General features: G+C 45.2%; 1 protein-coding gene across 8 annotated transcripts in view; it reads left to right on the forward strand.

Moving 5' to 3' along the window:
* CRACDL (CRACD like) overlaps positions 1-13,228 on the forward strand; it is a 612,462-nt gene that overhangs the window by 399,692 nt on the left and 199,542 nt on the right. For all 8 annotated transcript variants that reach the window (XM_086934213.1, XM_086934214.1, XM_086934210.1 and 5 more), the window contains one exon: positions 9,514-9,640. In XM_086934213.1, the coding sequence (XP_086790339.1) occupies positions 9,514-9,640 (127 nt within the window). The remainder of the gene's footprint in view (positions 1-9,513; positions 9,641-13,228) is intronic.

Consider the following 13,228-nt stretch of genomic DNA (forward strand, 5'->3'; position numbering starts at 1 on the left):
ATAATGCAGCAGAGAAAGACTTATTTTAACATTCCAGTAACCAATACATCAGGCACAGTCCGTTGTTACCAAGGTTGTCACGGTTCTGAGCTGTCCAATGGCATCACAGATTGCAATCAGTAAACAATATAAGAACATATTTAACTCTTTATGAAGCATTCACTGTTATGTTTTTAATCTCTTAACATCTTTTAGTGTTGCTTGTAGTGAGCCACCTGGGCAATTCAGGAGAAGCCCACTTCCCAGGATACGTATGCAGTACATCCTCGGGTGTGGTCAGAGGCTATAAATAAAAAGGTCTCTGACCACACATGGTCTTTGCCCGTACTATTGCTCAGGTGTCAGGTCTAATATTATAGTGGTTCATTGTATCCAGGCCATGCATTCAGGAGGCTCAGTGGGCATGCTGTGTGTTTAACAAAGATCTTCAATCTTTGGTTCGCTTGAGGTGCGGCTGCAGATTGTATCTCTGCTATTGAGAGTGGTCTGGGCCACTTTCTTGATTGCGGTCTCCTTGACACTCCCCTCATCACCTGTTGACTGTTCCCTCAATGTCTCACCATGCAGTGGCTGATCCTGAGAGTCCTCTGCCACCGATGGAGCAGCAACATCTTGGATCTCTTCTTCCTCCTGACTCCACTGATGAGATCGCTCCACCTTCTTGAACTATGATATATTTCAGTTGATTGCATCCTCTCCCTTTTTGACCATTTTGGCCGACATCATTGTGCCATCTACTCTTGCTACTTCCCATAATCCTGGTTCAAATGGTGTCCTGAACTTCCATCCAGACCTGTGTTCTCTTAGGATTACGTGATCTCCCTGCTCCAGCTGTCTCGAGGCTGTTCTCCAACGGATACTTTCCCTTGTGTTATTTTGGCATTGGTGGTTCTGAGCACCTTCCTGATCATATTTGGGTTGAGTCCATTCCAGATGTACAGGAATCATGTCCCTTCAGTGCTCTTTCAGCATCAAAGCCCATGTGTGGCATTGATTAGTGCAATGGGATGTCCCTCAGTAATCCTGCAGGAATCAGTGTGGACTGACTTCTGGGCTGTGTTCCCAATGCGTGGTGGTGCTGTGCATATTGTTTAGTGTCCACATGAATCGATGTACCTCCCCATTTGCTCTTGGACATTGTGGGGTGATGTGGCGATGTCTAATGCCAAGATGTCTGAGCAGTTCTTGGAACTCAGAGTCCTGAAATGGCGGACTATTGTCCATTTTGATCTCTTCAGGAAAGCCAAACAGGGAAAACACCTTTTCCATGGCTAGTGCAACAATTGTGAATGTCGTTGATTCGACAATCTCTACAGTAGGATACTTCAAGTTGCTTTCCATGAGGACCATGGTGAGTCTTCCATCAAACTGGCAAAATCCATGCTTTCTTTAGAGCTGGGAGTATCGGCTGGCTCTTCAGGAAGTATTTGGGCAGGCAATTCAGGGCTGCCTGTTATCTGACACACTGGACACATACCAGGCCATCCACCAGTGTTTCCAGTCCTGGGAGCCACACTTTCTCCCACGAACGAGCCTTCATATTCCCTGTCCCTTGATGTCCACCATGGGCCAATCGGTGTGCCAAGCTTTTGAGGATCCCCAGCCTGTGGCCTCATAGGACAAGTCCCTCAGGAGTGGCACTGAGCCTATGCTGTATCCTCCATAGCTACATGAGGTGTTCCCTGTCCGGAACACCTCATACTGTTTGTATCTTGCAGGAAGAGTTGCCAGGATCCTTGTTGCAGTGTGTCTGACCTTTTTCAAGAATGAGTCTCCAGCTGTCGCTTCCTAAACCTCTTGTAAATTCAGTGCTCTCTGGCAAGCTCCTTGAGACCTGGCAGATGTATTCCTCGTTTTGATTAGCGTCCTCCACCATCTCACTATTGACTTGAGGTGGATGATGGTAGAGGATTTTTGGACCTTTGTCTGTAGATCCCCTTGAATTAATAATGCTGTAGCAGAATCCCCCATTGTTCAATGCGAGGTGGGGGATGGGAAGTTGTGACCTTGAACAGGGGTACTAGTGGCTGATGATCTGTTATTACACGGAATGATCCCCCACAAGAGGTATAGATGAAAATGTCATCATGCCCACTTAATGGCAAGGACTTTCCTCTCAATTTGAGGGTATCTGATCTCCTTTGGCATGAGTGCTCTGCTTGCAAAGTCCAGGGGTGCCCACCTTCCTGGCTCCACTACCTGCGTGAGTACTGCCCCCAGGACGACTGGGCTGGCGTCGACTATGAGCTCCGTCCTTTTCTTTCGGTCAAAGTGGGCCATTGTCGCTTGGCTCATTAGTATTGCCTTGACCTTCTGGAATGCCTCCTCCTCTACTGGGCTCCACACCCATTGAGCAATCACTTTTGTCAGCATGCTCATTGGCTTTGCAATAGTTGCCAGTTTGAGAATAAATTAACCACAGAATGTAGCCTTCCTAAGAAGCTCCAAGCCTCTTAGGCATTGCAGGGTGCAGATGCTTGCTTGATTGACTGTAATTTTTGGGGTCAACTTGCACCTCCTCTTGAGTGAAACATAGCCGAAGAATTTGTTGGTGACATGGAAGAAAGAGCACTTCTCCCCATGGTTGGTGATGCCTTGCTCCCACAGACGTTTCATGGCTGCTTATGGGCATTGGTGGTGTTCCTCTGCCGTGGTCGAGTAGATCAAGTATTGTTGTGCCATCAACAGTAATGGAGTTTTGCCTTGTCAGGAGGGTCCTTGGAAACCATCCAGCGACACGTTCTCGTAAAACCCAGCAATTCTGCTTCTTCTTGTTGACAGTAAAACAAAAAGAATAACTTTGAAGGAGATTCATCACAGTTATGAGAATCAGTCTATCAAGAACTGTAATTTGCCTTTCACAGTTCACCATGAACTCTTGTGTGGTTGCCAAAACAGCTTTTCCGTATAGTTCAGTAATATAATGTACCTCACAATAGTTCTAACTAGATAAATGTGTGTAACCAACTAAATTCTAGAGAAGACATTCCCTCCCAAAGACTGAAGTTGTTCTACTTCCGGAACAGCACTCGGTCACCTGCTCAACTGAATATGCCACGTTACCTTGAATGCTTAACGCATGCTATTACAATGTGGTCATTACAATGACCACATTGTAACAAAACATGCCATTACAACACAAGTCTGTTTGATACCCTCTCATGGGCCTACTTATTTCAGGTCTAACAACATATGGGAATTGGACCTCGCCTCCAGGCATATACAAGGCTCATATACTTCACACCCACCTCCAGAGTGAGAATAGGCCCCCTGGTCTCCGCCTCCTTTTCGGTTCGCCGCGGTACTCAACAGGGCTGCCCGCTCTCCCCCCTGCTTTTTGCCATGGCAATGGAGCCCTTGGCGGCCTGTCTCCGCACTGCGGGGAAGAGTGGGGAATCCCAATTGCGAATTCCACCCATACGGTGTCCCTATACGCCGATGATGTCCTTGTATATGCCCCTGTTAGAAGTTGCAGAGCACTCCTGTTGTCTCATATTGAAACCAAATATTTCCAAATTGTAGGCTATATGCGTGCCACCTGGATTACGTGAACTGCCCTCTGTCACGTCAGTAATTCAGCAATATGAAAGGAGCGGAACTGCACTCCGGTCCAGATGCACAGCGAATGTGGTAGTCTCAAATCCTTTTAAATCACTTTCATTTTTATCACAATTACTCCATGTAGTCCATGTACTTTTTGTCTTCAAACCCTTTTATTTTCATAGATCTTATTGCACGTGATATGCTTCTGTTTTATCAACTTCTCATGCATAGGATATGCCCATCCAGGCCTTTTTCGATTCAGAAAAGGGGGTGGTGATGAACAGAGTGTCTGAATTAAGCAGACCACTCTTACCCAGTCCAAAGATCAGGGCTTGATCCATCACCGTTATTTATCTCACTGCACCATCCCAGCTCAGAACCTGGCTATATGCAAATCAGTCTGTCCCTGGCCCAGTGCATCATGGGAACAGGGCAGACTAAACTACCAAGCCAATTCTTCACCAGAAAGGAGACAATCTACCGGGGACCGGTTTCTGGCATTTCAGCCGTCTTCGGCCCGGCTTGCTTGAATCCTGATGGTGCAGTGAGAAAGGGACTCATGTCTGAGTATACCCTGCCACACCTATAGTGGCCAAAAACGATTCAGAAAAAGGGGTGGTGATGAACAGAGTGTCTGAATTAAGCAGACCACTCTTACCCAGTCCAAAGATCAGGGCTTGATCCATCACCGTTATTTATCTCACTGCACCATCCCAGCTCAGAACCTGGCTATATGCAAATCAGTCTGTCCCTGGCCCAGTGCATTTTTCCATGCACGTATTTAACAAAACATCCTTGGTTGCAAGTCATAAAATACCCAATGCATTTCGGACTTTATCAAGTCCTTCGTCAGGGGTTCTCTGCAAGATTAAAAAACGTGTATATTAAAATCTAACCTCACATGTTATGACAATTTATATAAACATTCAAACAACTTGTGTGCTATGTTACTATTAATAGCGCTTTCCCTCTAAACCCAAAGACAGCTGCCTCCGTAGTAAAACTAAAGGACCTCACCCCTATATTGCAAATTATGTGGGACTTTGAGGAAGTGGCTGGACTAAGAGTTAACTGGTCCAAATCCACCGTCTATCCCTTGGTACAGGCAATGCCCCAGTGCCAGTTGAGGTTAGGTAACATTGACCTCTCATGGAGCCCCCAGGCAGTGCCGTACCTGGGAATCCGAATGTATCATTCGCCGCAGGATATCTATGAGGGTAACTATCGAAAGGTGATGGCGGGCATCAGATCATCCATACACTTCTGGAAATATCTCCCACTAGCAGTCACGGGCAGGATAGCGATTGCCAAAATGATCCCAGTCCCAAGACTCCTGTACCTCTTCTCCTACCTCCCAGTGGTTCCTCCCCGCTCGTTTTTCAGCGAACTAGATACCCTGCTTGGGACTCTTATCTGGGGATCTGGTTGTAGGCGTATTGCCCTGGCAAAATTGCAGCTGCCTCTCGACCAAGGAGGACTAGCTGCGCCATCCTTTGAGGCCTTCTTCCTGGCCGCCCAACTACAATGGGTGTCCCGTTGGACAGCGGGCCTGGCGCAAAGAGAATTGATCACCGCGGATGGACAACTTCAAACTCACGCCATCCACCGTATGCTACTACCGAGAGCTGCACCCCACCCGACCAAGCCACTTCAGCTGATGACGGCGCGTGCCTGTCTCGCGCGCATTCACAAAATGCATCGTGAGGCGCCTCAGTACTCTCCTCTCCTGCCGCTAGTAGGGTTTCCAAAAAGTCATACACACTACACAGAGAATGTTGCACATATGGACGGAGCACGACCTGACGGACGTTGGGGCGCTCTATTTTGACTGACAATTGCAGACATTTGAGGCACTTGTGACCGACTTTTAGCTCCCTAGGGGACAGTTCTTACTGTACAGGCAGCTCTTAAATGAATGCCGTCAACACTGGTGCACAATTGACGAAGAACCCCCTACACACCCGGTCCTTCACGCAATCCTACAGATGGGCCCCGGGCGGCACCTTGTTACCTGGATCTTTAAAGCCATACGATCCCTTAAGCAGCCCACACTAGTATCCCTCAGGGAACAATGGGAAACCGACTTTCGCAGGCCTTTGCATGATGGGGAATGGGCCAAAGCACTAGCATACACTAAGAAGGTATCCCGCAATTACCGCTTCAAAAACATACAATTGCATATCCTGATTCGGACATATCTCACTCCTGAAAAACTTCAGAATGTATTTCCCTGATGGCTCCTTTGTCTGCCCTAAATGTCAGGTGCCCGCTGCCTCATTCTCCCACATGCTATGGGACTGTCCGTCCCTCCAAAGCTACTGGCGCACTGTCCATGCTACACTTAGAACGATCACGGGGCTACGGGACCTTAACACATGGGAGGCTAGTGCCCTAGGTATCTGTACTCAAAGAACAACGGGGAGTTTGCTCTACATCAGTTAGGCTGAGCATTTAAACATAATAAACCAAAAGATATGCCAGAACTGAGATATTGATTTAACCTGAAGGTTTTGTTCATAAGTTAGAAAAACAGATTCCAACCTACGCTGTTGCTAGTTAATAGCGATTTATTCAATTCTTTTCAAGAGGGAATTTTTAAACAATTTAGTACATTTTATACAACACTACACCATTATATATACAGCACTCATTCATCTAGTCATCCATATCACAAGCATACAAAATCATGCATCCATATATACATAGAATTTAAGAATGATCACGAAGGAGAATTAACAACACAAAGATTAGAAGAGGGAAAACAAAGACAACAAAGGCTGCTCATACAATATTCATCTGTGATATACCATATATCTAAACATATATACAAAAATTAGAGATTAATCATAAACAACTTAAATGATATCACACATTGTATATACACATGTTCAGGGTATCGGAATTCACAGTTGTTTGAATTTTCAGTTTAAAGGGAGCAGCACTCTGCAAGGGGCCTACGCGTTTCGAGTCCTATACAGTGAAGGGACTCTCATCAGGGCCGAGGAAGTTATCCTACTGGTCTGCAAGGCCACTTCACAGATGTAGAGTACTGGGGTGCAGGCGGTCGCGCTCACTGGAGGGTGGCGAAATTACACTTATTTGTTCCGACGGCCCGTGTAGATATTTTCAAGGGTGGCGAACCTTAGGTCGAGCCCAACGGGGTGCAATAACCTCAATCGGTGGGGCTTGGTGCTCGATCAGCACAGCGTCCCACGTGAATTTGGACGAGTGCTGGTAAGAATTTTCTATGAACTCCTGAGGGGATTGGTATCCTTGTGGCCGTCGGCGTCTCCGGAGCGCTGATCCTTCGCGCATGCGCAGTGGATCAGCGCTCCGGAGACGCCGACGGCCACAAGGATACCAATCCCCTCAGGAGTTCATAGAAAATTCTTACCAGCACTCGTCCAAATTCACGTGGGACGCTGTGCTGATCGAGCACCAAGCCCCACCGATTGAGGTTATTGCACCCCGTTGGGCTCGACCTAAGGTTCGCCACCCTTGAAAATATCTACACGGGCCGTCGGAACAAATAAGTGTAATTTCGCCACCCTCCAGTGAGCGCGACCGCCTGCACCCCAGTACTCTACATCTGTGAAGTGGCCTTGCAGACCAGTAGGATAACTTCCTCGGCCCTGATGAGAGTCCCTTCACTGTATAGGACTCGAAACGCGTAGGCCCCTTGCAGAGTGCTGCTCCCTTTAAACTGAAAATTCAAACAACTGTGAATTCCGATACCCTGAACATGTGTATATACAATGTGTGATATCATTTAAGTTGTTTATGATTAATCTCTAATTTTTGTATATATGTTTAGATATATGGTATATCACAGATGAATATTGTATGAGCAGCCTTTGTTGTCTTTGTTTTCCCTCTTCTAATCTTTGTGTTGTTAATTCTCCTTCGTGATCATTCTTAAATTCTATGTATATATGGATGCATGATTTTGTATGCTTGTGATATGGATGACTAGATGAATGAGTGCTGTATATATAATGGTGTAGTGTTGTATAAAATGTACTAAATTGTTTAAAAATTCCCTCTTGAAAAGAATTGAATAAATCGCTATTAACTAGCAACAGCGTAGGTTGGAATCTGTTTTTCTAACTTATGAACAAAACCTTCAGGTTAAATCAATATCTCAGTTCTGGCATATCTTTTGGTTTACTAGGTATCTGTAAGCATCACAAGCATATGAAAGTAGAGATACGTTTTGCTTCCCTAGTGCTCTTCCTGGCCAAACGGTGTATAACTATGCATTGGGAGGGCGGCTTGGGTGTGTGCGGTAAAGAAATGGGGCGCAGCGGAAGAGGGAATACTACGGGGTGAGGAAGTCCAGGGATTCCGGAAACATCTGATTTCCATGCCTTGGGGCATGCTACTTCATTACTTCACGCAAGAAATGGCGACAGGGGAGGGGATGAGGAGGGGCGGTTCCCCAATGGCTCTTATGGACCCAGAGGATACTCAGGAGGGTGCGCAGCAGGCCCAAGCACCCGACGGGCCAGACCAAATGGCTACCAACGACCCCTCACTACACCCCCCACGCACACAGCTTTTGGCGCTATCCCTCCCCCCTCCTCCTATCCCCTTAGGTGCAACTACACCATGATGTTCCACACTAGTGCAGCTCTCAGGTGCTAACATACTGGCAAGCATAACATAAGACACAGTGCATCCTAGTTTTCTACCCCACGTTAGTTCAAGGTTAGAATGTGGCTGCTATTTCAAAACCCCTACAAGCTCATGTGCGGGGAGACACTGCACATCATAACCCTAGCGTGGCGAGGCGAAAGACATGCGGGAAGGTTACTTGTAGATGGACACAGACCCACGGGGGTCATTGCCGATTAATAGACCAAGTGAAGAAGCTCAACAACCTTCAAATCTTTTGTTCTCATAAGAAAATATTATGTTCCCGTGCGGGGTCACTTGTATGCCAGCACCATCGGCAGTGAAAGATGTGATGTATGTAATACTTTTAAATGCCAATAACCATGTTTTACAAAAAAAATAATTACAACGCAAGTTGGAACAACAACTTACTCTGGGGGGAGTTGGATGTTGTAATAGTATAATTTACTATTTCAACTCCTGTCCGTGCAACACTAGATAAGGTGTTGGAATGTAAATCCAACACCTTCTGACCCCTAGAGCAAATCGTTGTTCCGACTTGCGGAGTAATGGTATGCGTTGTAACAACGGGGTAATTGTAACGACCGCGCTGTAATGGCATGCGGTGTTCCGGATTCGTGGTAAATGATGTTGACCGCTCAGTTTATGGAAAGGTGGAAGCCAATGACTCTGGCAGTGTCAGACTTTTGGACTGGAAAAGAAAGATGGTGAGGCAGGATTAATTGATTTTCATTCAAACAATGTAAAACCAGAGTATTGTTCCTAACCAAATTTACAATTTAAGTTCAGTTTTTCATGAAGCAGCCACAGCTGACGTGTTTCACTCTGGTTGACATCACCAACATATCTTCAATAAGCTTTCTCAAGAAGGCAACATACATTCGTAAAATTCATTCAAAAAGTGTGGCAAATAAACTAAAGGAATCTGTCACTAAGCGGATCAAGGGAGTATCAATCAGTCTGGTATGTCGCTTCCATCTTGTAGAGCTCAGCATCTCCCCCTGTGTTACCATACCCAGAAATATTGTCCAATCAAGATGTGTTGATCAGATTACAACCACTTAGATGCTCTGTTTATTGTTTCATGAATGCAAATCTCAAAACCACTTCCAGAACTTATCATATTGAAATGTTTTTGATACCTATGTTCTAGTGTTAAGTCTTTAGTTAACTATTGATTGTTGGATGGAACCCTGGGCTCCCAGTGCTACTTAACTGTGGAATTACATATTAAGAAGTAACAATAAAATGTAGTGCATGTTAAAGAATTCATTTTGAAGTTCAAATTAAAATAAATGTTTGCCAGTGTTGTTACAAATGTTTGCTTTTTTGTAGGTCCCACATGGGAGGAAGAGCTCTATCACATGATAGCATTTTTATTCCTGATGTTGTGCAGGAACCTCAAATACCCGGGCGTGTGTTTTCCCAGGAAAATGTATCTGATCGTATAAGGACCTTACAGGTACTGCAAATAAAGCAAACACTCTTTTCCCTAAACTGTGTTTTGAAATGTTTAGTTAAGCCTCTGAAATTTCCTTGGCCATGGACTTTCTTTACAGGCTGCTGGTGGTTCTTAGAATCATATTAACGAGTGGTCATTCCTTGCTTCTTACCTCATAATTGTTTCAGCTGATAATAATGGCATGTGCCTCAAAGCATAAAAATGGCCCTGGTTCACTCCACAGCTCCCCCTGCATCTAATTTTTGGGGTTGAGCCTTGCGGCAGCGTGCATGCACTGTGCGCTCTTCAAGGCATGCTGTATTGGAGTATGCACTGGAAGCCCCGCCCACACTCCGCCCATATTTTTAATTGGCTTGTCATTGTCCTTTGTAAACGCTGGCTTCCGAGTCATTAGTAGGCTTATTCGTCCAATCTTGGAATTGCCTTGTCTGCATTTGTTACCTCCCATAACGACTAGACCTTTTACTGGCGTTGTTACATAGTCTGCTATATAAGTTGTTGAGTACTATTTTCGTTAATGCTCTTCCCCTATTCCACCCACGACATCGCAGCACGCCGCAAGCTTTGACTACTGTATTTCTTTAAATTACTACGTGGTCCGCTCTAACTATAGCGGCAGCGCTTATTCAGGTATTTCATTTACGCGGTGGTCTGCTTTCAGTTTAGAGGCTGCGCTGTTTTGATAATTTATTTTACAGGCAGACGCTTTCACATTAGCGACCTCGCATAATAGTAGCCCGGGCCTCTTTCACTTAAGCAGCCGGGCTGCAAATTGTTCCTAAATTAATTATTTTGTTTTTGCTTTGTGTGAAAGCACACCATATGGCCTTTCACTTTAATATTGTCTGTGCCCCTTCCTTTAGGGGCTGCTCACTGTAACCTGAATATAGGGAGTAGGGTCTAAAGAAAGGGGCACCGGCAACATTAAAGTGCTCTCGCATTTTCGAGAGTTTGAGCTATTGGCATTAAAAATTACAATGTCTTTTACATATGTGTTGGGTTTAAAACACATAAATAAAAGGCATTGTCATTTACAATGCCAATCGCTTAAACACTTGCAAAAGCGAGACATATTGCATTGAAAATGCTTGTTTGTTTAGGTCAAAGCCTTGTAAACAGCTCAACTGTCTGGTTGCAAAGGCATATTGTGGGCATGCTGAAAGCTTCCCTAGGAATGTGTTTGACTCATTGCTTACCACTGGCTTTGTGTTTTGTAACTCACAATTGATTGCTTTCTATTTGCTGGCTTTATTTGTTTTAGGCTGTCCAGCACATCTTTCTCCCACCCATAGAGCATTGTCTGTTTACCACCTCTCTCACTGGCCCCTTGTAATCTTCCACCAGTGCTCTTTTTATAAGAACTCCTTTTTCTTTTTCTTGAGGAACCCCAGGAGAATACATGTCTTCAATTGTCTGACGTATGCTGGTTCACAGCAGTAAACATGGTGTATTTGTTTGAAATTGTTTCCTGCTTCCCGTCTTTCTGCTTCTCTGATTCTCTTTATCTCTGCCACTACCAGTCATTGATCTGGCATACCTGTAAGAAACAATGTTCTGTCTATGCGCTTGTTTATTTTGATCAGTCCTTTTTAATTAATAGCATAACTGAAACAATCTTCTGGCTTAATTACACACCCATGCCATAGCTGGAAGTAGGCGAGTGGGGGTGCTAAAGTACCAACCAAAATAACAATGGCGCAGTTCAGAAGTAAATGAGCAATAAACAGGGCTTTACATTTTGTTTTTATCTTGTCACTTTTTCTGTGCATTAAAAAACAGAGGTCAAATGTTAGGCCGAGGATGGTCGGTGTTTACTTTTCTTTCTCTGGCTGCAAAGTGAGAGAATTTATGTGACAATCTTGCTGGTTACTGGGGGTTGAAAAGAAAGGCTGTAGGATGTTAATTGTTTCTAGCATAAAACAAAATGTAAATGCCAGTACATGAACAGTACAAATATATCAGAATATATGAAAATTTGGAAAGCACAAATGAAGCACATTTTTGGTAATTCTGAAGTTTGGTGGAAACACATTTTTTAATACAATCAAAACAAATCAATACACTAGGTGATGCTGATTTGCACACATTGGTTGTGCACTGTAGGAGGCTGGCTTAGTATATGGTGCACACTTAATTAAGTGATGCACCTTGCACTAATCCAGGGGGTAGCGATGGAGAGCATCTTCAGGCTTATCTTGAAGGAGTGTAAGCAGCTTGTTTTACCAAATCTAATCATGTAGTGTAGGTTAAATGAAAAAGAACCACACTGTGTATATATAAACATGCCTATTTATTACACAACACTCACTAACACATTGATATATCTCCTACCCAGAGATATAAATACAAATACACAATAATTCTTCAATTGCAACTAGATAAGTAACCACAATGCACAGTGGTCTCCAGGAGGAGACCAAACCATATCCTAAAAAAGTGGAATGCGAACTGCGACCGAAGTTGGGACTTCGATCAGGAGACTCAAAGGAGCCAGGGACAAAATGAACCACCCACGGAAAAGTACCCAGGAGCCCCACGGAGGCTGTGTGCAGAGTGGGAACACTGCTGTGTGACCAATGAAAGTCAATGGAGAATTTGCAGTTGCAGTTTTGAAGAGGAAGGACCCTTACCAGAGGACCCGAAGAATTATCTTGGAGGACAGAAGGTTATAGAGCCATCCCACCCATGGATGCCCCAGGAACCAGGTTACCTACACCAGGGAAGCCAGGTGCATAGGGGTGAAGAGACTTCAGAAACCTCAGTAGATGACAATGGAAGACTTAAAAGAAAATGCCTCTGGAGAAGTTCAGGCAGAAGTCCAGTGGAATCCAAGGGTGGATTCTGGAAGTGGAGAACCTGCAAGCAGAGGAGACATAGTCTATGTGACTGGGGATTTAGACCAGGAGACTCAGAGGAGCCAGGGACACAAGGAACCACCCACAGTAAGTCCCCAGCAGCCCGACGGAGGCTGTGTGCAGAGTAGGAACACAGGCGCAGGACCAATGGAAGTCCATGGAGAAGTTGCAGTTTCGCAGAAGGACCCACTCCTTGCCATTCCCCGCTTTCGTAAGGCCAGGACTGGGGACAGAGCCTTTGTGGTTAGAACCTCTAAACTTTGGATTGCCCTACCACTCCGCATCCACCTATCAGAGACAGAACTCACTTTTTGGTGTGCCTTGAAAACCTGGCTCTTCACCAGCCACTAGCCCTTTGCGCCTATCATCAGCCCACTGCCTCAGCGCCGGGACACCCCCTTTGGGGGTAGCTGTGTACTCTACAAACTCCTTAAATAAAGAATAAAATAAGAACCAGAGGTCCCTGAAGAATTATCTTGGAGGACAGAGGTTGGATAGCCATCCCACCTGTGGATGCCCCAGGAAGCAGGTTACCTACACCAGGGAAGCCAGGTCCATAGGGGTGCAGAGGCTTTGGAAACCTCTGTAGACGACAATGGAAGACTTAGAAGAAATGCCTCTGGAGAAGTTCAGGCAGGAGTCCAGTGGATTCCAAGGGTGGATCCTGGAAGTGGAGAACCTGCAAGCAGAGGAGACTGAGTCTATGCCACTCAGGAGTGACGAGGAGGCAAGA

This window comes from Lissotriton vulgaris, chromosome 8 (assembly GCF_964263255.1).
Source record: "Lissotriton vulgaris chromosome 8, aLisVul1.2, whole genome shotgun sequence".
NCBI lineage: Eukaryota > Metazoa > Chordata > Amphibia > Caudata > Salamandridae > Lissotriton > Lissotriton vulgaris.